The 22,329-nt window shown below is 36.7% G+C and overlaps 2 protein-coding genes across 4 annotated transcripts in view; one reads left to right on the top strand and one right to left on the bottom strand.

The window, feature by feature from the left end:
• Positions 1 to 14,703, top strand: part of v (Tryptophan 2,3-dioxygenase vermilion) — a 58,137-nt gene extending 43,434 nt beyond the window's left edge. For all 3 annotated transcript variants that reach the window (XM_089247823.1, XM_089247840.1, XM_089247832.1), the window contains exons 9-14: positions 1,290 to 1,397; positions 1,518 to 1,574; positions 9,141 to 9,195; positions 12,168 to 12,305; positions 12,400 to 12,493; positions 14,406 to 14,703. In XM_089247823.1, coding sequence (XP_089103949.1) covers positions 1,290 to 1,397; positions 1,518 to 1,574; positions 9,141 to 9,195; positions 12,168 to 12,305; positions 12,400 to 12,493; positions 14,406 to 14,562 — 609 coding nt within the window. In that variant the 3' untranslated portion in view covers positions 14,563 to 14,703. The remainder of the gene's footprint in view (positions 1 to 1,289; positions 1,398 to 1,517; positions 1,575 to 9,140; positions 9,196 to 12,167; positions 12,306 to 12,399; positions 12,494 to 14,405) is intronic.
• A 2,679-nt stretch (positions 14,704 to 17,382) lies between these two features.
• LOC149088497 (cathepsin O-like) overlaps positions 17,383 to 22,329 on the bottom strand; it is a 53,628-nt gene continuing 48,681 nt past the window's right edge. Inside the window, exon 10 of the mRNA XM_089247812.1 lies at positions 17,383 to 18,008. Coding sequence (XP_089103938.1) covers positions 17,971 to 18,008 — 38 coding nt within the window. The 3' untranslated portion in view covers positions 17,383 to 17,970. The remainder of the gene's footprint in view (positions 18,009 to 22,329) is intronic.

Genomic DNA, 22,329 nt, shown 5'->3' with positions numbered 1-22,329 from the left:
CAGGTTACTTGAGTGATCTGCAACAACACCTCAGGTCACTTGAGTGCTCTGGAACAACACCGCAAGTCACTTGAGTGCTCTGGAACAACACCGCAAGTCACTTGAGTAATTCACAAATTTTCCCTGTGGTCACTCAAGTGATCCGGAAAGGTGCCGAGGGATGCTTGAGTGATCTGCAAAGGGGTTATTATATATATATCACTCGAGTGATCTGCGGAACAGCATAGCAGGTCACTTAACCCTTAACTGGCTCGCTTACCTCGCATATCCGATTGTTCACCATTAATTTGAAACTGTTATCGGGAAAACTGGCGCTCTTCCGAACGACATTTCGATCTCAACACTACGGCCGCCAGACAAAAAATGTCTCACGCAAATGGTGAGGTGAGGGTCATTATGAGTAAGAAACTTTGACGAATGAAAAATAACGGAAAGAAAAAAATAGAACAATCTCCATAAATTGAGATTAAAAAGTCTTGCCACAGAAAGCAACAGGCCTACAACGTCATAAATATTCAATCATTATACTTCACTCATAATTTGAAGTATAGATGGCAGCACTGAAATATCAGGCACAACACTAGCTACACACTCTGACTGTTAGGTGCACTCACTTTGTTCCAAACTCTGCCACGAAGCTGGGCTGGAAGAGATCTCGGCAACGGGATAAGTCCGGTGGTAGAGCCCCTGGCGTTCATTCATGCATGCCACCCTGGCTTTTGAAAATACACTAAAAATGGTATATATATATACATACATTGAGTACATCGTCTTTGCCCCCCCCCCCCCCGGAAAAAAGTTGAAATGACGGCCCTGCTTTTAAGTGATGTGGACTTGCACCACGGGCCACTTAAGTGATCTGGAACAGCACCGCAGGTCACATTAGTGATCTAAGACTATAGCATGAGTTACTTAAGCGAATTGTAAATATGCCGCTGGTCCCTGAAGTGAAATGCGAATGTGCCACTTAGTTAATATTTACAAAATTAAGTTTGAGGTCACGGGCCACATCAGACGACTCTTAGGGACATATTTGTCCTCGGGGTTGAGCCTGTATATGTTAATTTCTCCCAATACCGATAGGAATAATTAAAAAAAAAAAAAGAAACAGATTTATCTTTCTTTAAAACACTCTATAAAATGCATAAAAGGAAATTTCAAAACATTGCTTTCCACAACACCTACCGGAATGCACTAAATACAAATTGAGCTTTTCCTGTATGTTGATAGAATAAATGTAAGTGTTAATTATTAATTATAATTATTATCGGGGCTGGGGTGTCTTTCAGAAATGGTTGGAAAGAACTCCAGGATTAGAGAAAGAAGGATTCGATTTTTGGGGTAAATTCAAGAATGCAGTTATGGCGCTCATCGAAAACATACATTTCATGTCAGAGGTAATTTAAGACTTTCTATCACTTTCTAAAATTGGCCAGATTAAAATACTCTGCATTTATTTACGTACGGAATCGATATACGTATCATGTTGAGGTTTAAAATTTAATTGAATTTTTCAGAATGAAACTGATCCTGAACGGAAAGAAGAACTCAACAACGAATATCAACAGAAAATAGTGAGAGATATCATTTAAATTTTATTTTCTGTATGAATTGTGTGTGTGTGTGTGTGTTTTTTTTTTTTTTTTTGATGAAATCACTGGTACTGTAATGTAAATACAAGTACAAGGTTGGCAAAGTAACTTTTCTACGTCACAGGGCTCTCATCCATCGTCGTAGATAATCTTTTAAGGGTTTTCCTAGGAGCAGGTTTCTACAGCGCGAGCAGCGTGAAATCGCTGATTGGTCAAAAAAACCTGGATTTCCGGTTTTTAACCAATCAGCATTTTCACGCTGCACACGGCGCAAAAGTTCTACTCCTAGAAAAACCCGGCTTAAGTAAATTTTTCAAAAGCGACTTCAAAAAATATTTCAATGCAAAGAAAAGTTGGTGTCAATTTGGTTAATTTGTTCTTTGAAAATGAAAGAAAGAGGTAATGAATTATATAGCGTAAATGTATGCAAGGAAAAAACAAGACACCTTGAACGCGATTTTCTCAGATTGCAGTTTTTCGCTCATCCAAGATTTAACCGCTTCACTCTCAAGCGATTGGTGAGAAATTTGGATGATGTCTGCTTGACAAACCGACGATACAAGTTTTGGTAACCTTGTTCAACATAATGGCATGTTAGAAAAAGGAAGGGAAAGGGGGGGGGGAAGTAGATAAGTAAGAACACCAGAAAGGAAAACAGTATATTACTATACTCTCTCTTATCTGTATTACTTACAGATAAGATATAGCAGGTACAGGGTGGGCAAAAAGTCCGTAGAAATTTTAAAAATTCATAAAAACCGGAAAAATAACCGAAATAAAAAACGGTTTGCAGGGTTAGCATCGCTAAAAGGCGTCGGGAATTTTTTTGATTGGAAAGGAAACCTCAAAAACAGCCGATAGGTGGCGCTGGTACGAGCGACCTCCTGTATGTGGACCTGCTGCACGCTGCCGTTACTGGATTTGTGACTCGCCTGCAATGTGTTATCCCCCTGTGGTGACCATGTGGAGGGAGATTCTGTTCGTTATTTGCGTGGTTTTTTGACTTTATGTCAGCGCCACCCATCGGCCGTTTTTTTAAAGTTTTTTCCTGTCTTAAAAAAAATTCCCTGCATCTAGTGATGCTAACCTTTCAAACCGTTTTTATTTCGGTTATTTTTCCGGTTTTTATAAATTTTTAAAATTTCTGCGGACTTTTTGCCCACCATGTATGAAGTATATTTCTCTTTTCACCCTCACCTATTTGTTTTCTTTCCCTTCTTTTATATATATATATATATATATATATATATATAATTATTTTCCTCCTCACCTCGGAGATGAAAAAACTTTTTTATAGGGTTGCAACACAAAGTTTTGTGGTGATGCGGAGAGAGGAAAGAAAACAGATGGATTTGTTAGGGGGGGGGGGTTTCGGATTTGCTGACTTTTGATGACAAGGGAGGGGGGGGGGTTTGAAGGTTGCTTACGTTATCAACCACACTTTTTGAAATCTTTTAAGCTGCTGACGAAATTTTTCTGACAAGGGGTGGGGGTCATTGTTTTGCTGACGGGAGGGAAGGGGGGGTCAAAAATGGCTAAAAATCTGCTTACTCAGTACTTGAATGGCCCCTATGCATATAAACTATAACTCACTACTTATATATTTCATTTTGAAGGAACAAATTATCAGATTGACCCGAAATCCTTTGCATTTGATTCGCAATCGGATGAAATATTTTTAAAAAGACATTTTTAAAAAATCAACTTGAACGGTCGTGACACCGCCTTAATTATCAAAAAATTAAGGTTCTTATCAAAAGGATTCTGTGGTTGTGAAAATTACCCCAGCCCTGAAAGTTTACACCGCAGAGACGTTATTTCGAGAGGAGAAAATTATCTTTCCGTTACATTTCAGTTGTTTTTTTTTTTTTGCATCAAAGTATTGGAGTATAAAACTGAAAACATCTTTATGCACATTAATTTCTCGGAATATACGATTTCCCACGTAAGTAAGACGCACTCATTTCATGCTTTTCTTGTCTTTGTCTAGTGAAAATCATCATTACATATCAGCAATAGTATTTCACAAAACTTACGCAAACATAACACGATTAGAATTTCAATTATTGTGAATTTTTAATAGACAAAGGGGGGGGGGGGGCAAATAATCAAAACTTTCCCCGTCGCCCACGGGGTATACGTAATGACAAAACAAGAACTGTACATATACACAGCTTTCCAACTAAAAAAAAAGCACGTACCAGATCGATACACGTGGATTTAAATCCAGAAAGAACAAGCCTTCAAGTCACAAGCTTCAACCATTCTCCGCTCATAGATTTAAAAATTGAATTTCGGACCTGTCAGGACCACACGCTCCCGGAGGCAAAGTAAAAGCAGTGGTAAGTGAACTTCATGCATATGTAAGAATAACTTTCTTAAAGCTCAGGAGCTAGATGTCAGACGGACTCGTAGACGGACGAATAGCGTATTCAGTTCAAAAAAATATAACTATTCTTTGTGAGTCCGATGGCATTATTGAATTTGATACTTGACAACAACACTAACAACCGATGACGTCATTTAGGCGGATATACGGCAGAATGTAGCGAGATTACAGGGTGCCCCATTATTTCGTAAATAGTTTAAAAGTCAATAGAAATCAAAGGAATTGGTATATTTCAATGCGGTTTGCGAAAAAAGTTATTCTCACGATGGAAGACTTTTTTTTTTACGGGAAAAATGCACGAAAACAAATCACTAGAAATATTGAAATTGAGTGTGTGGCGTCGCTGCCACAAAAATCGTGCGTCGTCGCCTCAATCGACTTAGCGTCGCCGCCACGCACCCCAGAGCGGTGATTGATGTACGCACTGGACGCGCCATCGTGTGATGATTCGAGTCTTCAAGCAGTTCGTTGCTCGTCCTGTACATAATTTGTCGTGTAAATAAATATGCTTAGCATACATCTTTCCATGCTCCTTTGTGTTGTCTGTAGCTTTTGTATCGTCTTGCTTGTGAGTGTCCATGTTTCCGCTCCATAAGTCAGTGCTGGTAGCACACACTGGCTAAATACATTTTTTTTTTTCTGGCTTTCAGGTATAATGTCATGTGGCTCTTCAGAATTACACAGTTTTCGCCAAAAGTACTCCATCCGATCCCGATTCTTCTGTTTATTTCATTAATGGTTTCGTTGTCCATGACAATATATTGTCCGAGGTATACATAGCTTTCTATTTCTGTGTGGTTGAGCAGGATCGTTTTCTTCAAAGCAAAACTATAGTCTCTTTTGCAGATTCATTTTCAAATCCACCCGAATACTTGCCTTTTCCAGTTCTTGTATCATTTCTTCTAGTTCGTCTGGATTACTGTTGATAATAACAATGTCGTCGGCAACATGCAAATGGTTGAGAAATCCTCCATTTATTTGAATTCCTTTCTCATCCGAATCCCGTTTTCTAAATACTTCTTCTAAAACAGCGGTAAAGAGATTTGGTGAAATAGTATCACCCTGTCCGACTTCTTATCCAAGTCTAATTTTCGCTTTTCCTTTATCCAAACGAATGGTTGCAGTTGCTTTGTCATATATTTTCTTAATTGTATTGATGTAAGTCTTCCTTACCCAAATTAGACCTTTAACTACAGCAGATGTGAAAATAGAGTCAAACGCTTTTTTCAAAATAACTGAAGACCATTCACAATGCTGATTCGTATTCCCTGTGTCTCTCTACGAATTCGCTAATTGTTTGGATGCGATCCGTATGTCTGACACGTGGCAAACATACGCGGATGGGCTTCCTCCAGCCCGCACTGGCTAGCGTGGAGGATTACGACCAAAAACCCTCATAAAAGAGTATGGGCTCTTATATTCGGTTTGGCTTTGTGGGCCGTATCAGATGGCTTCAAAAGGCCACATTTAGCTAGCGGAATATGGGTTGAGCATTTATGGAATACAGAGATTCAAGTATAGCATATCACATTACTTCTCCAATCTTGGCCCTGCCAATCCACTTGAAAAGACATTGTGGAAGAGTTTGAATCAATTATAGCAGTCTTGCTCGAACTCGTAAGAATTTTGCTCATTGTTATATTACATTATGAACCAGATAAATATCATTAATACCCCGTATAATCTCATTCTATCGAACTTATCGTAATAATGAATGAACTGTGTATATGATGATAAAATCTCGAAGAAAACAACTCATTTCTCGGTATTCACGAGAGAAACTGGGAAGAAAAGTAAATAACATTCAACAAATTCCAGAGGTAATTTCTTCGAGGCTTTAAGTATTCATGAAGTGCTTTCTCCTCTTAGTTGAGCGAAGGACTTAATTGAATTTATTTATACTTATTGCATTACGTTCTTTGACTTCATTCACAAATCATTACATTGATAATTACATTATAGCACGCGTAAGTCTCTTCCTCCAAATTTCTACGAATGGAAATTCTCTCCGAGTAAAATTTAGTATTAAATGTCACAATTTTTTGTTCCTTTGCTTTCCGATCGGGACATAATGGATCCCAGAAAAATCGTATTTGTATTCTGACCGGAAAATCACGTGATGTACATGATGTACTAATTTTCAATTAGGATGCATTTACAATAATGTCAGAGTTTTCTTGCTGCTTTCGATTGTTTTTCTTGTAGAATACAGTAAGTTGTTTACTCCACAATAAATTAATCTTGACCATTTTCTCTTGTGTCGAATATAAGTGTAATTTAAATGAATACAAGTATAATTTTTGAATAAGTACAAACTGTTTTCTCTTATCGCTTTTTTCTGTTGAATAATGAAATAGGTGCTGGGTAGTTTGTTTTTTTTTACACAGTTTTTCCCGTTAAATACAGCAAAATTTGTCAATAAGTACCGAATTTCGTTAATTATTCCTGTTGAATGCAATATTGCTTCAAAATATGAATCATAGAGGCATTTATAAAAAAAATATTCCTGTTGAATAGAACAAGACTCTTCACAGTGAGCACAGATAAAAACCTCAAATATTATTTTCTGCATTGAATACAACAGGCCGTTTTAGTGAGCGCTGATTGAAACTTCAACTATTGTCTCCGTTGGATACAATAAAACTTGACATATAAATGAAAACCAATTTTGAGTTATTTAAAGCTATACAAGCCCCGGTATTATAACTGAAATTAAGATACTTGACAGGTTAGGTGTTTCAAAATGTTAGAGGAGTACTGTTTCATCATCATCACAAAACGCTGAGAACCGTACTTCCAATGAGTACTGAATACTTTTCCCCCAGTTGGATATATGATTTCACAGCGAGTACAGTCAAGTTCGTTTATTTATAACGCACCTCCCCTTGGTGATTAGAGAAGTGTATGTTATAAGCCTCGTTCACATGTGAAAATATTGCGGTAGCATTGGGAGTTCTAGCACCCGCTTGACTTTTATCCTTCGTAAGGAAAGAAATGGAGTGCAGTCATTGGCGAAAATTCTTGAAGCGGGTATTAATTAAACCCGCCTTTTCTATTTCCCATGTCAACGGGGCTATAAGCGAGGTTCCCGTCACAGACGGAAAAATCCACCGGAGGGCCAAAATCATCTATACAAATACAACTCCACAACAGGCAAAATGCCCAACGAGGTGGCTGAGAAAAAGATGCCCATACCAAATATGGATGTCATATATTTCAAAAATACAGCAACCCAATTAAAAATGCAATTACAAACAATACATTATAAAATATTATAGCCCATAAAGAATACTTATGGTTGTCTTATTCTAAGTGTGGATAGCTTCTCGATTTACCCCACCATGTTTATCGTATTTCTTTTTAAACGTGTTAATTGTGTTACAACTTACTACCTCCTGGGGTAAGCTATTCCATTTATTAACAACCCTATTAGAGAAAAATTCCCTGCGACACCATAACCTTGCATTGTCCCTCACCAATCGATACTGGTGTCCCCTTGTTAAAAGCAGTCGATTGGTGGTGTACTAATAATTCATGGTCCATCCTATCCATCCCATTGAAAATTTTGAACACTTCGATCATATCTCCTCGACACCTGCGTTCATCCAATGTAAACATATTCAAAAAATGAAGTCTCTCTTCATAACTCAAGCCCCGTGTGCCAATAAGGGCACGCGTAGCTCTTCTCTGCACCCCCTTTAACCAAGTCTATGTCCCTCTGTAGGTATGGTCTCCAAAACCTTACAGCATACTCCAGTCCAGGACGAACTAAGCCTCAAAAAAGAATTACTTTAGGAGGAACAATCTATTGAAGATTGGAAATACACAGTTTCAACCTAAAACACAAACTAAATATCTTGGATTAATAATGGATAGAAAGTTAAATTTCAAGGCACATACATATTGAATATGTTAAAGCGCAAGCTACAAAAACGTTTGGATATATTAATATAATTTACTTCCCGCTGGAAGTAAACTTACTTTGCAAAACAAGATGATCTTGTACAATTCTGTGATCAGACTGAAAATTACTTATGCAGCCCCTGTGTATGGTCCTATGCGTCCAACGTCAATATTAAGACCTTGAAAGTTTTTGAAAATAACAGTTTCAGAAAAATAACCAGAGCAAGATGATTTATGAGAAAAGAAGACCTGAGAAATGATTTATTAATGGATACTTTTTTTGAAGATGTACAAAAACTTTCGATAAGCCATTTTGAAACAATGAAAAATTCATCCAATCTGAGACTTGCCGAGATTATAAACAACTATGTGCCAGGTTGGAAGGACCAAATACGGAAGACCTCAAGATATCTTGATTAAACCGTTGTCAAATGGCCGCAATGTAAATGAAAAATTCAAAAGAATCATTATTTTGGACTTCTTTTATTCGGGTAAAAATCTTTTTGGCGTGTCTAAAAATTTTTTCTGGCACCTAGGATTTTCTGCGATATGTTCAGCTTGAGTTTTAGGGCATGTTATAAGTGTACTCGATACTTTGATCTTTACCATTTTCCCAATTTGATACTACTTAACCACTTAGCCATACATGCACCTCGTAACCCCACAATTTGATAATATAGAACTATACAATGAATATATTATGATATAAATCAGGGGTGATCAACTTCTTTCTGTTCGCGGGCCAACATAATGGTGAGCTATAGCGTCGCGGGCCGTATCAGGGGTGCAACTTCGCCGCTCAATTATTACTTGAATTAATTAGTTATTAAATTAATTTCGTCACTAGAAATAAGAAGTTTGTAAGCAGTTTTTTAATCAAGAAATCTGCTGTTGGAACCAATGTTTCAAATTTATGATCACAAATTTAATTTTTCCTCGGTACTTTTACCTTGTCGCGGGCGACACAAAATCACTTCATGGGCCAGCTGCTGGCCAACCCTGACATACATGATATAATATGATACTATACAATGAATACATGGATATGATTTTTATCTTGTTTTTTTTCCGTTGAACATAAAGATTTCGCACAAACTGAGTAAGATTATTACCATATTTTAAATCGTCGACTACTTTACATAGTATTTTCTGGACATTTTTTCTCCTTGTTGTTTTCATTTGAGAACTTCTGAGATTTCATGCTTGTATGGATATTTTTAACAGAAAAAAAATATCATTTGAAATTTCTTTTGTAGGAAACCTTTGATAGCCTATTCGATGAAGAAAAGCATAAATCTCTTGTGGCCAGAGGTGAGGCTTTATTTTTAAGAAGGGAATGATAATATACGAAAACTATATCTTCTTTTTGAAACAAAACTCTTGAGTTTTCTTTTTCCCTTCTGTGATTTTTACTTTGAAAAGCCAATGAAAGGATGAATAATTCAAACGCATTTCTATGTTCTTTATGGAAAAGTATAATGTGTTTTTAGGGGGGGAAAAGAGACTTTTCTTTTTTAGCCGATGCGCACCACACGTTCGAGTTTCTTAGCAAAGTATTATTATTATATGACGCTTCTTGAACATCGAAGAAAACTACCCGACGGATAAGAAAAGCAATTTCAAACGATGTCTGAATTCTGATCTTTCATAAACTTGAACTATGACATTTCAAGTTGGTAAAAGAAAAATAGAGAGATTACTATTATTTGTGTAATACTACGCGCAATTACGAATATATAAAAGATTTGCAAAAATTGTTCTTTATGAAAACTTTTTTTTTATATATATTTTAGGAATGTCTTCTTTTTATCATTTTCAAATTAGCCATTCAAATATTTACACAAAATTCAATGAATTAAAAGGAAATGGTAGTCTTTCGAAGTACTTACACACAAATCAATTGATTTATCTTTACTATTTGAGGTTTTCGGCGTTTTTTAATGTGAAACAATGATTTCGTTGATTTTTTTTCGAATTATTTTAGTGATTTAATCGAATTTACTATTATTTAATAGATTTTTTTCATTTTGACATGTTTCGGAATTATTTCACTCATTTTGAAAGAAAATCATTATCATTACGTAAAAATACACAATATATTTTTTCCCCGTACGTTTTATTAAATTTCAAAGATCTCAGCCTGTTTTAAAATTCACATAAATTAATTTACTTACTGTAAATATTGATTTTAGAAATATAGTAAATGGACTTTTAGCTACAAACACACAGAAATACAAAAACGAAGGCCACAACAGGCAAATTCTTCGTAGCTCAAGTGTTGTGTGCCAACAAGAGAGCACGCGAAGCTCTTTTCTGTACCCTCTCTCAACCAAGTCTATCTCCCTCTGCAGGTATGGTCTCCCAAATCTTACGGTATACTCCGGTCTAGGACGGACTAAGCCTCGGAAAAAAGGAGGAACGACCTTAGGGGAACTCGAAGAGAACTTTTTTTGGAATGAAACTGAGTATTCTGTTCCATTTTTTGACCACAGCTGAACAATGTTCAGAAAACCTAAGCCGCTCGTCAATGAGAATTCCCAAATCAGTGACCCTAATTGCATCCTAATTTGGGATAGTGACACCATTCAACTCGTGAGACGTGTGTTGTTAGAACGAAAATGAGCATGAAATAGGTTTAGCAGTATGTCTATATTGATTTTCTGTCTGTTCTCTGCAAATCTACAATTTTAGATCTATTGCCGAGAAATTTTGCATGTATACTACCAAACTAAGTCTGACTTGAACAATAGGCTACTTTATAAGTTCGTCAGAGAAGGACAAATGCCCGGAATGGGCCAAAAAATTGTCGAGCAACAATGGTTCCGGGTCCTCAACAATGACTTTTGAAATGTTTACTTTGGTTACCGTGGTTCCCAAACAATGCGTTTCAGACACGAAAACCTTCACAATGAATGCCTTTGCAATGACTTGTCACTTCTTTAATGCTGACTGTAGTATATGCATATAACAGTTTATTCTTTTAAAATGGTTTGTTACTTTTTCCATCCTCCCAGTAATTGAAGAAAATCGGCGCAGGGCCGGGTATTGCAGCTAATTGAATATAAAATTGCCTGTCTGTATGTTTTCTACACAAATCTACAATTTCAGACTGATCGTCGCCAAATTTTGCATGTATATACGAAACGATGGATTACTTTAAAAGTTTGTCAGAGCAGGGCAAGTAACCTAAACTGGAGAAAAACTGTAAGGCAGCAAAGGTTCCCTGGTCTCAACAATGACTTTTGGAATGTTGAGTTCTGGTTTCCGTGGCACTCTAATAATGCGTTTCAGACGTATATGCCTTTACAATGGTTTGTCACTTCCTTAATGCTGCCAGTATATGCATATTAATTTATTAATTTGTAATGGTTTGTCATATTTTCAATCCTCCCAGTAACTGAAGAAAAGCCAGGCAACGCTGGGTATTGAATACAGACAAATAAAATCACATATAGAAAATATATTCATAATCAGATTATTGAATACTTTTACTTTTTAAAAATTAAAATTCAATTTCAATTTTTCATTAGTAAAAGTAATTAATAACCTGACTATGGTACTATTTTCATGTCAGTTTCCGTTGAAAACGTAAATGATTGCTCTTTCATGTCCAATGACTTGCTAGGGTCAGCTATTGTTGCAAGAAACGTTCCTGAGAATGCAACTAACAAAATACATCAGTCGTTGTTAACGCCAATTTATATACGATAGTTATTCTTAGATTGGTTATATTGAATTACAATGAACCAACTTTTTATATATTGAATTACTGTCGACACTCAATTTCACACGCTTTTTCCGAACGAATCTATTCCTTCAAATGTGTCTTTCCCATTTAAGAACTTCCAATTTTTTACTAATTGTTCATGTCTGTATGTGTTTTTAAAAACGAGCGTCGACTGTAAATTTGAACCAAAGTTATTACGAATTTGTCCACTTCGTCCAATAAATCACTCGATTTTTTCTGAAATCTCAACCATTTTTTATACATTTAAGACGTACTAACAATCAATTCATTTGCATAATTTCTTTTTAAGCTAGTTTTTTTTTCCTTTTAAAACTTATCTTCAAAACGTTAAATATATACAAACCAATTATACCTTTTCCTCTGCTCATTAAAATTGCCCTGCGTGTTTGATTGCGTAGTAAAACAGACGAGTAAACTCAGAAGAGAACATGAATTAAACATTAACATGAATTCAGTCTTAACATAGCATAAATAAACAGTCATTAACATGAATTTTTATATTTCTATCCTCTCATGCATATTTTTCATACTTAAGGTGAAAGGAGATTTTCACACAAAGCTTTACAAGGCGCTCTCATGGTTTCGTTGTACAGGGAAGAGCCAAGATTCCACCAACCATTTCAAGTCTTGAACCATCTCATGGATATCGATGCGTACATAACAAAATGGCGGTGTAAGATTTGCCTATTTTTTTTACAGCGTTTCCTCTACATCAGTGATTTATTTCAATAGATACAAATTCTTTTCATTGATCTCTTTTGATTCAGATAATCATCTCTTGATGGTGCAGAGGATGATTGGCTCATATCAGCTTGGCACAGGAGGTTCATCTGGATACTGGTATCTTCGTTCCACTTTAGGGTATAGATATTTAATTGAATAATTTTTGAAGTTTCTAACGCAGGTGTAATTTAAAACAATTATGGGAAATTTACCTGTTGTGGTCTTTGTGTTTGTGTTATAGGTTGATTCATAACACAATGTACAAACTTTCAAAAAGGACAGAAAACACAAGAAGAAAACAGAATCACATTAGAATGTATGACAGAATCATGCGAAAGAAATCATTTCAAGATACAGTCAAACCTCGTTAGTGCGTCACCCGGTAAGCACGTTACTCCGCTTACCGGATCACTCTTTGGAAGTCCCAATTATCCTCAGGCAGGAACTGGCACAGCTATGGCCAACTCCGTTTTGCCACAACTGCCGCTGTGGTGGTCGAGTGGTTATAGTGCGGACTCGTGATGCGAGGATCCGGGTTCGAACCCCACAGTGGTGGTCGGCTGAAGTTGGTTTTCTGTGGTTCCCAACTTCAAGGCGCAAATGCGAGCCGATCTCCCCGTTAAAAAGTCTCGCCACAGAGAGCAACAGTCCTACAACGGTAAATCATTCAACCATAACACTTCACTCATAGTTAGAAAAACTGGGGGCAGATGACAGCACTTCACATAACAAGCATTACACAGAAACAAAAAACTTAACGTCAGGTTGCACTACACGTACACGCACATTCCCGAATGTACCGATTCGTTGGGGGTTCGTTGGGGGGTTCCGCGGAGGGGGGTGCATTTGGGGTGTAGCAGTAGTAGGTAGGGCCTCCAAAAAATGGCTCGGGGATCCATGATGTTCTTAAGTCAGCCACCTCGTTGGGCAATTTGCCTGTTGTGGCGTCGTATTTGTATTTGTATTTGTATAACTTACAATACAAGGTTGTTCTGAAATTCTTCTGTAAATATGTGTGGTATGTATTGGTGAGGATGTGCGTGGGACGTGTCTCACAAGTAATATACGCATACAATGTATGTAAATTGGAATATGCGATTCTGTAGGAGTGTGCTATATATAATATCAACATAACCATGTTATGGAGAACTTATATTGAAATACAAGATTGACTGATTTGCGCCAACGTTTTTCGGACAGCGAATGCTGGGAAAAAAATAGCTGTATAGCTGTGAGCTAAATATAGTTAAAGATAAATGCTGTGATGAGTAATAATGACACAAATATTCGGAAGTTGTAATATCCGTATGTTTTAAACTTACGTGGAAAATATTTGTGTGAAAGAGGAAGATTTTTGTTATGATTATCAGCGTTTCCAGATGGCTAGCCTGTGAATGTTTTATGTATGCTCTAATTTGATACAAGAATGTACCTCAGGGGCACTAAAATTCTGCTCGTGAGATGTTAATGGTGCTTCCTGGGGTCAGATAAGATTTTTTTTTTCCTGGGGTCAAGTATATCATAATCGAGTCTGACATCATCAGGCTACCCGAGACCGTCCATCCTTTTGGGAACGAGCGCAAACCATCCCAATATGGTCTCTCTGGGCAGGTCAGCTGTCATGCCTGTCTATCTTATGGCCTGGGACCATCTTAACGCCTTGGCTCACTGAGCTTTAGATGTGTACGAGTGGGAGGGAGAAGGCTACATGTTAATGAGATCTGGTACCGTGATTTTAAAAGTATCGGGTGCATCAAACGGTCACTAAAAATTGGAAAATCCATTAAAAAGGAGCAAAATGATGACAAAAAATTACGGTGCGTACACGAGTTATATCAAAGCAGGGTAGTAGGTAGGGCCTCCAAAAAAATGGCTCGGGGATCCATGTTCTTAAGTCAGCCACCTCGTTGGGCAATTTGCCTGTTGTGGAGTTGTATTTGTATTTGTATAAAATCTGATTTCCTTAGTTCCTCCTCGTTAATTTTCAAAATTTATCGAACATTTAAAAAAAAAAAGTTGAATTTCATAATTATTGTTTTGTATTATACAGTGACCGCTACAAAGTGTTCGTGGACCTGTACAATCTGTCTACGTACTTGATACCAAGAGCTTGGATACCACCTCTCACCGACAAGATGAAGACGAGGCTTTCTATCACAGAGGAGAAGAAATCGAGTTCTAATGGGAACTCCAAGAACGAGGTTTGACGAAACGAGATCGTGATGCCCGTTTTGATATGAATGAATCTGAGAATGTAAAAAACAATTGTTTTATGAATCTCTTCCCGATAGCACCTGTTTGGAACAGTTCTGGAAATTTATCTCATTAAAAGAAAGAACTTTTTTTTATGTGGTTTATCTTTTTCATAGGATTGCAAGTTTTTAATGTGAATGATCCATTCATTGAATCAAAAGCAGTCATTGGTGAAAATTCTTGTAGCAGGTCTTAAAACCGCTTTTTCTATTTCCCATGTAAACGGGGTCTTTGGAAACGGTTGCCTGAACCATTTTTGCGGTTTGTGTCAGTTTACTACCTTTCCCCTAACCCCTCGTGACTAGACCTTTGGTTCTCAATCTTCGCAAGTCCGCGACCCGGTAAATCGCTTTTGCGTAAGTGAAAGGCCCGTTCATACACACAACTAACGAGAAATGAATGGGAAAAATGAATCCTCGAATCACTCGCGGCCCAGAGTAACTAGTGTTAGGGCCCGGTATTAGGCCGCGGCCCGGCGGTTGAGAAACACTGACATAGACGTATCACTTCTATCGCGTGAGATTGTTACGCAGATTTTTTTTTACTAATGCAGACTGTTTTATTGTATGATGACCACGTGATAGCTCGTGTATTCTGTCATCCCGAGATCTAGGAAAAACGTCGCACAATCTAAGAATTTCATGGAACACATTTTCCGAGAAAATTAAAACAAATTCACGTATCATAAATTAATAAAAATTAATTATTATTAATTAATCAATCGTGTATCTCAATGAATAATTTATTTATTTATCATCGATTAAGCACAATTCATGTATCATTAATTCATCATGAATTTTGAGACGCCACTTTTTTCTAGAGGGTTTGCATCAATGTCGTAGACGGTCAGTTGGTCGATTCAATTCGTCGCGATAACATTTTTCGCGTTGCCAATTCATCGTGTGACAAATTCGTCGTAGTGTCAATTTTTGCAACCGTCGATTTTTCGCTGTACATGTTCCATTCGATCTTATATGTCAGTTTTAGTCTTATGCGTGGAATAAGAAACATGAAGAGAAGCGTTTCAATTGGAATTACTATTTTTTATTACTTAATAACTTAATTAACGTATCAATTATATTTAAAAACTTAATTACGTATTTTTAAAATTTAAACCTTAAAGAATTGATTTTATGCAATGACGAAATTTGAATATTGAGTGAAAAAATTTCAGTATTTATGACACCGTCAAATCTCGATAACACGAATGTGTAGCGGCCGACGAAAAACTTCGAGTTATCGTTAGTTCGACTTATTGGAAATTTTGATTTCGGGGAAGTAGAAAAGGAATGTTTTTTATAATAGCAGTGCCATTTACCAATACCGTATTAGTAAAAAAATATCAAGCTACTGGACATGTCATTGATAATTTTTGACGCACCACGGTCATTTTCTGCACACGAGGGCTATAATTAGACCGGGACGTACAATTTATGGTCGATTCCGAACGGAAGGCTTGTTTTTTACACTCATCGAGAGGTTGGTGCGCTAACCCCTCGATGGGAAACTCCCTGCGGTAGCAATTTCTTTTTTGCTGCGCTCAAGTCGTCGGTTTTTGTTGTACCCCTGTGTCAGGAAAGTTTTCTGACAAGGATGAACCGGGTATCGAACTCGCGACACCTCTAAACATCCTCTGGTACTTTAGGCGAGTATCTTATCGACCTGGGCTACCGCGCCCCTACTGGACATGTGTGTGAAGAAATTAGCAATAATGAATACAGTCAAACTTTGTTAATGAGTCACTCTTGGGAGAGCAAAAATATGACTTAGTAAGCGGAGTGACTCGTTAAACGGAGTAAGCCATAGCTGTGCCGATTCCTGCCTGAAGACAATTGGGACTTCCAAAAAGTGACCCGGTAAGCGGAGTGACTTGTTAACCGGGTGACGCACTAACGAGGTTTGCCTGTACTACTCTAATGCATACTTATTGAATGATAATATTGAAAAAATAACACAAGACGTATTGCGAGTATAGTTGTATAATGTATATGTACATAATGTACCCTGTATATCGATCACTATGATTCATGGTCATCACCGCGTTGGCGTTTTTATTTTTGTGACAATTATAACCATCTATAATTAGCCATAGCTCACTATTTTTCGTTAGCTATGGCAACACCAACGGTCAAATTAATCAGAATATCGATACCTCAGAGAAAGATAAATAGGGATGTATAGGGATCGACATACAAGGGCCAGCAAAAGTCTGAGCCGGGTCAACTGGGTTGGCGAATTCGCGAAGCGGCCAACTTCGGGCTTTGGCATTAACATATATAATATATTTGTATAAATTAAACTTATGAATAAAGAGGAAACCAAATTATACTCTATAAAAATAATTGCAATATATTTTTGATTGCCTCTTGTTTCATTCACGTTTGAAGAGAACCTTGCATGTGAATAATGTCCTTCCACCACTTCCAGCCTGGCTAAATATTGATAACAGATTATTTTTTTCGTTGAAAGTGGAGATACATAAACTAAGGATTGGAGTGAAAATGCCCAAACCGCTTATTACTCGCCGTAGACACAAAAACGTTGTGTTTACAAAAGCGCCGTTGCCACTACATGATAGCAAAATAATCCCTGTTGGTTACCTCCTCGATCCCTCTCACCGGTCAACTGGTGTAAAAAAAAAGGTTGAAGAACACTGGCATAGTGAAAGTGGTGAGTTGTTTTCTTCTTCGTCTACGCTTCATCTGAACAATCCATATAAAATCACTTGCTACACGTCTAGAACCATGGAGAATATCACACAACGAAAGATTGAACTGATTCAAACAAATTCCAACTATTTTATTAAACTTTCAGAGTTTCTTCACAACATAATATTAACACATAAGAATATATTATAGTAAATGTTATTATATAAATTATCTATAAATTATCACTGAAATTAGAAAACAGTCATCAATACATAATGAGAAGTAGAGATAGCTGGTGCAAACGAAACAACAAATAACGCAAAATTACAGAGAAATCACGATTATGGATGACATCATTGAAAAACGAAACTAACTAAAATCACGGACAGGACAGGTCAAAAAATATTACACACTAAAGAGCACGTATACGAATACATATAGCATTTGTTTAATTCATACATCTCAGATAGTGTTTAGTTATTACGGCTTGTGTACGAATATTCATAACATATTCCCATGACGAACATCAATTGATACACTCGTGCACATAAATTGCGTACCTTGAATATAATTGTTTTCCTCGGAGATTTACTCTCCGTAAATAAATAAATATTTAAGTTATCCGAAATTTTTTCCAGCATCACATGCATAGCCCCTACACATACACACAGCTGAATGTCGAGAAATGCTTGTTCGGTAATGGCGTAATTACATCTACAATACATCTAGGGATGAGACTTCTTCAGCAATACCTGTGTAAATAAATAATGAAATATTTAATAATAAATGGAACTGGCTTCAAACGGAAAGTGTTATAATTAGAGCCCGGATTACATGCATTCGCATATTTTGGCCTTTTCCAGCATTAATGCATATAAATGCATAAAATCAAAGAATTCTAAGAATAAGTGCATATTTTTGTGAAGGTTTATTGAAACTCAATCACTTTTTCATAGTTTTTCAAATGAATGTTGCTCATAAAATTTTCATAACATCGGGGTTTTTACCCGCACGTAGGATGTTGTTTTTTTTTTCAAATATCAACTGTTTCAGCGTTAGCGTCAAAAATGTTCAATTCTTTTCAAAATTGTCTCGAAATTATTTTTTACTGTTATTTTCGTTACTGAACAGCCACGACTAACTAGAAATTGAAAATGCTCAAATAAAAAATACGGTATTTAGAAGTTATTTGCATATATGCAGTATATGCATATGTGAGGAGGTAAATGAATATGCACTAACAAATAGAAAATATGAATTTTAACAACATATATGGTTTTTTTTTTTGCATAGTGATTTTTTTAACGCATATTTTCACATTTTTGGTTCATATTTTCGAATTTTTAACTTTTTTCAAGATTTTTCAAATACAAACACAAAAGACACAACAAGCAAATTGCCTAAACGAGGTGGCAGAAAAAAGATACCCATAAAAAATATGGATGTGTGTAAAGATAGTATATATTTTGGCATTTTTAAATGCATATTTTGGCATTTTTAAATGCATATTTTGGCATTTTTAAATGCATATTTTGGCATTTTTAAATGCATATTTTGGCATTTTTAAATGCATATTTCGGCATTTTTAATTGCCGCTTATATCGTTGGGATTTCGGTCTGTCGGGATTTCGGTCTCATCAGGCTTTTAGACTTGTCGGGATTTTTATCTTACCGTTATTTCGGTATTGTCGCGATTACAGTCTGTCGGGATTTTTTATCTTATGGTATTGTTTATTTCGATGTTATTTATTTATTTTATTATTTATGGTATTATTATGGTGTCGTTTACTGTTTTCATTCCCAATTTTTGGTGGTACAACGAATGAAAACCACTCCCCTGAGATGCAATTCGTAATTTAGAAAAAATCTCTACGAGTCTCAGTAAAAAGTGAAGAAATAAAAGTTACCAGTTTGATCATATTTGCCGCATAATTTTCGCTTGGGTAAACTGCATAATCGCCGGTGTAAGTGATAAATTTAGGGAAATTTACAAATTTATACCAAGCCTACAAAAATGCTCGGTGGTTATGCATAATCACCGAATTTATCACATTCACCGCAACATAGTGATTTTGACTGTTTTCGCAGTTGATGATTTTGATGATTCGTTTTTGCCCGGCATAAGGATAAGCGTAAATATTGGAATTTATCATCTACTCGCTCAAAATGCAAAAAAGATAAGTTTCTACTTAGTAGTCAAGTCACAGCTTGTCTTGAATACGATATGGACCAAACTCGCATATATTCAAGAAGTCCCATTTCTGCCGGAATAAATTCGAACGAAATCTTGAATTTTTCCGGAATTTCTGCCCTTGAACTTGAATTTTTGGAACTTTTTTTACGGCTGGCTGAGATCATATTTTATTATTCCTGTCTGGAAATGCTTTCAGTCCGTGAGTCAATCATAAACGATTTGAGTTGGAGAGAGAGCGCGAGAGAGAACTTGGTCTAACTCGATTTTCGGAATTTCCGCGCACCGATTATCGTTTGAATCTTCGGAAATCCACATGGAGCGTGTATGGATTATTTAAAACGTTTTGTCTAGTGTAATGCATTCAGTGAATCCTGCCATCCGGGGGGGGGGGGGGGGCTCTACGGGGCATCAAATCTAGCATACAGAGGGGATAAATAAAAAATCACAATTTTTGCTGCATATTATCCAATCCAACGCATTCTTAATTTGACATTTAACAGACAAAACAAAAACTTTTTTTCAAATTCTATACATATCAGTAATTTTTCCCCTCTTTACTCTACTACTGCGTTTCGCAACCTTTCTGAACCCAAGGACTAGTAAAATGTCTGAAATAATTCGACGGGCCACTTGTGTCCCGTATTACGGGACATTCACTGTACTTTTATTTGTTCTGCATTGTTTTATATATATATATACATTTGTTCCGTTTTTTTTTTTCAACGACACTCACTTGAACTCGTAACGTTTGCAAAAATCGTGAATAAACAGCGTTTTCGTAACTTATTATGATAATTATAGCTGTAAATACCAAAAAATATTCATCTTACATATTTGTCAGGTTCAAGGTTTTGTTCTCAATTTTTCAGTGATTTTAACTACAATAGAGGATTATTTCGATCAGTGGCAGCATTTTTGATCGCAATTGGCGATGTCCCGTATTTTCCCGTATTAAAGATTGTAGTTCCCGTTATTTTCTCAATGAAATATGGTCATCTAGTTATCTGAATGTTTTTTTCGTGAAATAAATTTGCGTTTACTGCGAAGTGTAGCAGCCCTTTATTTCCCTACCCTTCGCCCTATTTTTGCAGTAATTAGCCAACTTGTCATAAATTCCATCTTTTGACTACAATTAGTGATATACCGTGTTTAGGTCCGCAATTTTCAGCATTTTGCATACTTCAAAAAACAGTTGCCACCGTTTCAGCATGAACTCCTCTCTCCCCTGAATCTCTTATACCATTGGATTCTTGTTTTCTCTGAATTGGAATATTTCTTCGATTCCTTTTTGGTTCTTAATCGCGGGCATCAAAAAAACTTCGCTGTATGTGAAAATTCGTTATATCCGTGTTTGTTATAAGTGGGTTCGACTGCATAAGACCCGTATCTGGATGTTTCACATAAATCCAAATTCGAGTTAAAATAAAATTTCAAATTAAAAAATAATGGGAATTTTTCCACTTTTGTTCCCATATACACTTCATCTTCACGTTTTAGCTCCCAAAATTGATTGCCATGATATTTTCTATGCGTTCCCGTTTATATAGATGCTCTAAGTCAGGAATTCTTTGGAGAAGGTGCTCTTTTTGGTAAGACCCGTGCTGTCTTAGAATTTTTCGAGAATTTCTCGAAGAATATGGAATACTGTGATTGCAGTACAGAATGTGTGGAATAAAAAGAACTTCCCAAAAATAAGTCAAAGACCGATAAAGATGCTTGGGATATTTCTGCGTGTTTTTTACGGCTTCCTAGGGCCGAAACATCGATGGGCCGAAAACAATCTTAAGCTTGTGGAAAAACAGAAATCTACACAAAAAAAAAATGGAATTTCTAATGTTTTTCTCCAGATCAGCTGCCACCGCATCCTCCACGCTGATCTCGAAAAATTCAAAGCATTTGGTGCTTACCCAAGAATTCTAAAGTACTTCATCAAAGAATTCTCAACTTGTAGCATCTATATAAAGGGAGAGCACATCGAAAAATATCATGACAATCAATTTTCAGAGCTAAAACGTGAAAATAGAGTATACGGGGAAATAAAGGTATAGAAAATAAATCCCATTAATTTTTAAGTTTAAAATTTTATTTCTAGTTTTCTTCTTTTCTCATTTGAGGGGCCCGCATTACGGACCACCTCCACAACACTCGCACCGACATTCTCTGATCCGATATGAAAGATGTAGTTTTGCGGTTTAGGACTAGGTGGACAGTAATATTGAACATTTCTTACGTGGGTCACAGGTCTTTGTTTTGTGACTTCATTTTTTTGTGGTTCTTCCATTAATTGTGAAACTTTGCGATACTAATTAAATTATTGACCTGGCTGACTATTGTCTCTATTCTGCGAGCAAATTTCCTAGTGTTTCAACAGTATAGCGCTATCCAGGGCCGTAACAAGGATTTTGCCGCCAGGGGCACACAAAACTGCCGTCTCCTAATTTTTTTTTCCGCCCGGGGCAATTGCCACCCCCCCCCCCAACTTCCTCTAGTTCCACCCCTGGCATTACCTATCGATAAATTTATAACTATTTTTTTCTTTTTCGCCAGACAAAATTGTTTCAGGAGTGTTCATGCAAATTTTCAAGTTGTTCTGACCAGTGGCTCGTTTTGAAATTGCATCTTTAATTACAATCACTCTCTACTGCCGCTGTCTTGGTCGAGTGGTCATAGTGACGGACTCGCATCACGGAGACCCGGGTTCGAGCCTCACCACAGTGGTGGTCGGCTGAAGTTAGTTTTCTGTGGTTCCCAACTTCAAGGCGCAAATGCGCGAGCCGATCTCCCCGTTAAAAAGTGTCGCCATAGAGAGCAACAGCCCTACATACAGTAGAAATATTCAGTCATTACACTTCACTTCTGAGATATAGATATGGCAGCAC

The sequence above is a fragment of the Pholcus phalangioides genome, unplaced genomic scaffold, assembly GCF_987345545.1.
Source record: "Pholcus phalangioides strain wild (caught in Gottingen) unplaced genomic scaffold, Ppha-v1.0 ptg000003l_1, whole genome shotgun sequence".
Classification (NCBI taxonomy): domain Eukaryota; kingdom Metazoa; phylum Arthropoda; class Arachnida; order Araneae; family Pholcidae; genus Pholcus; species Pholcus phalangioides.
This window is presented reverse-complemented; position numbering and strand designations above follow the sequence as displayed.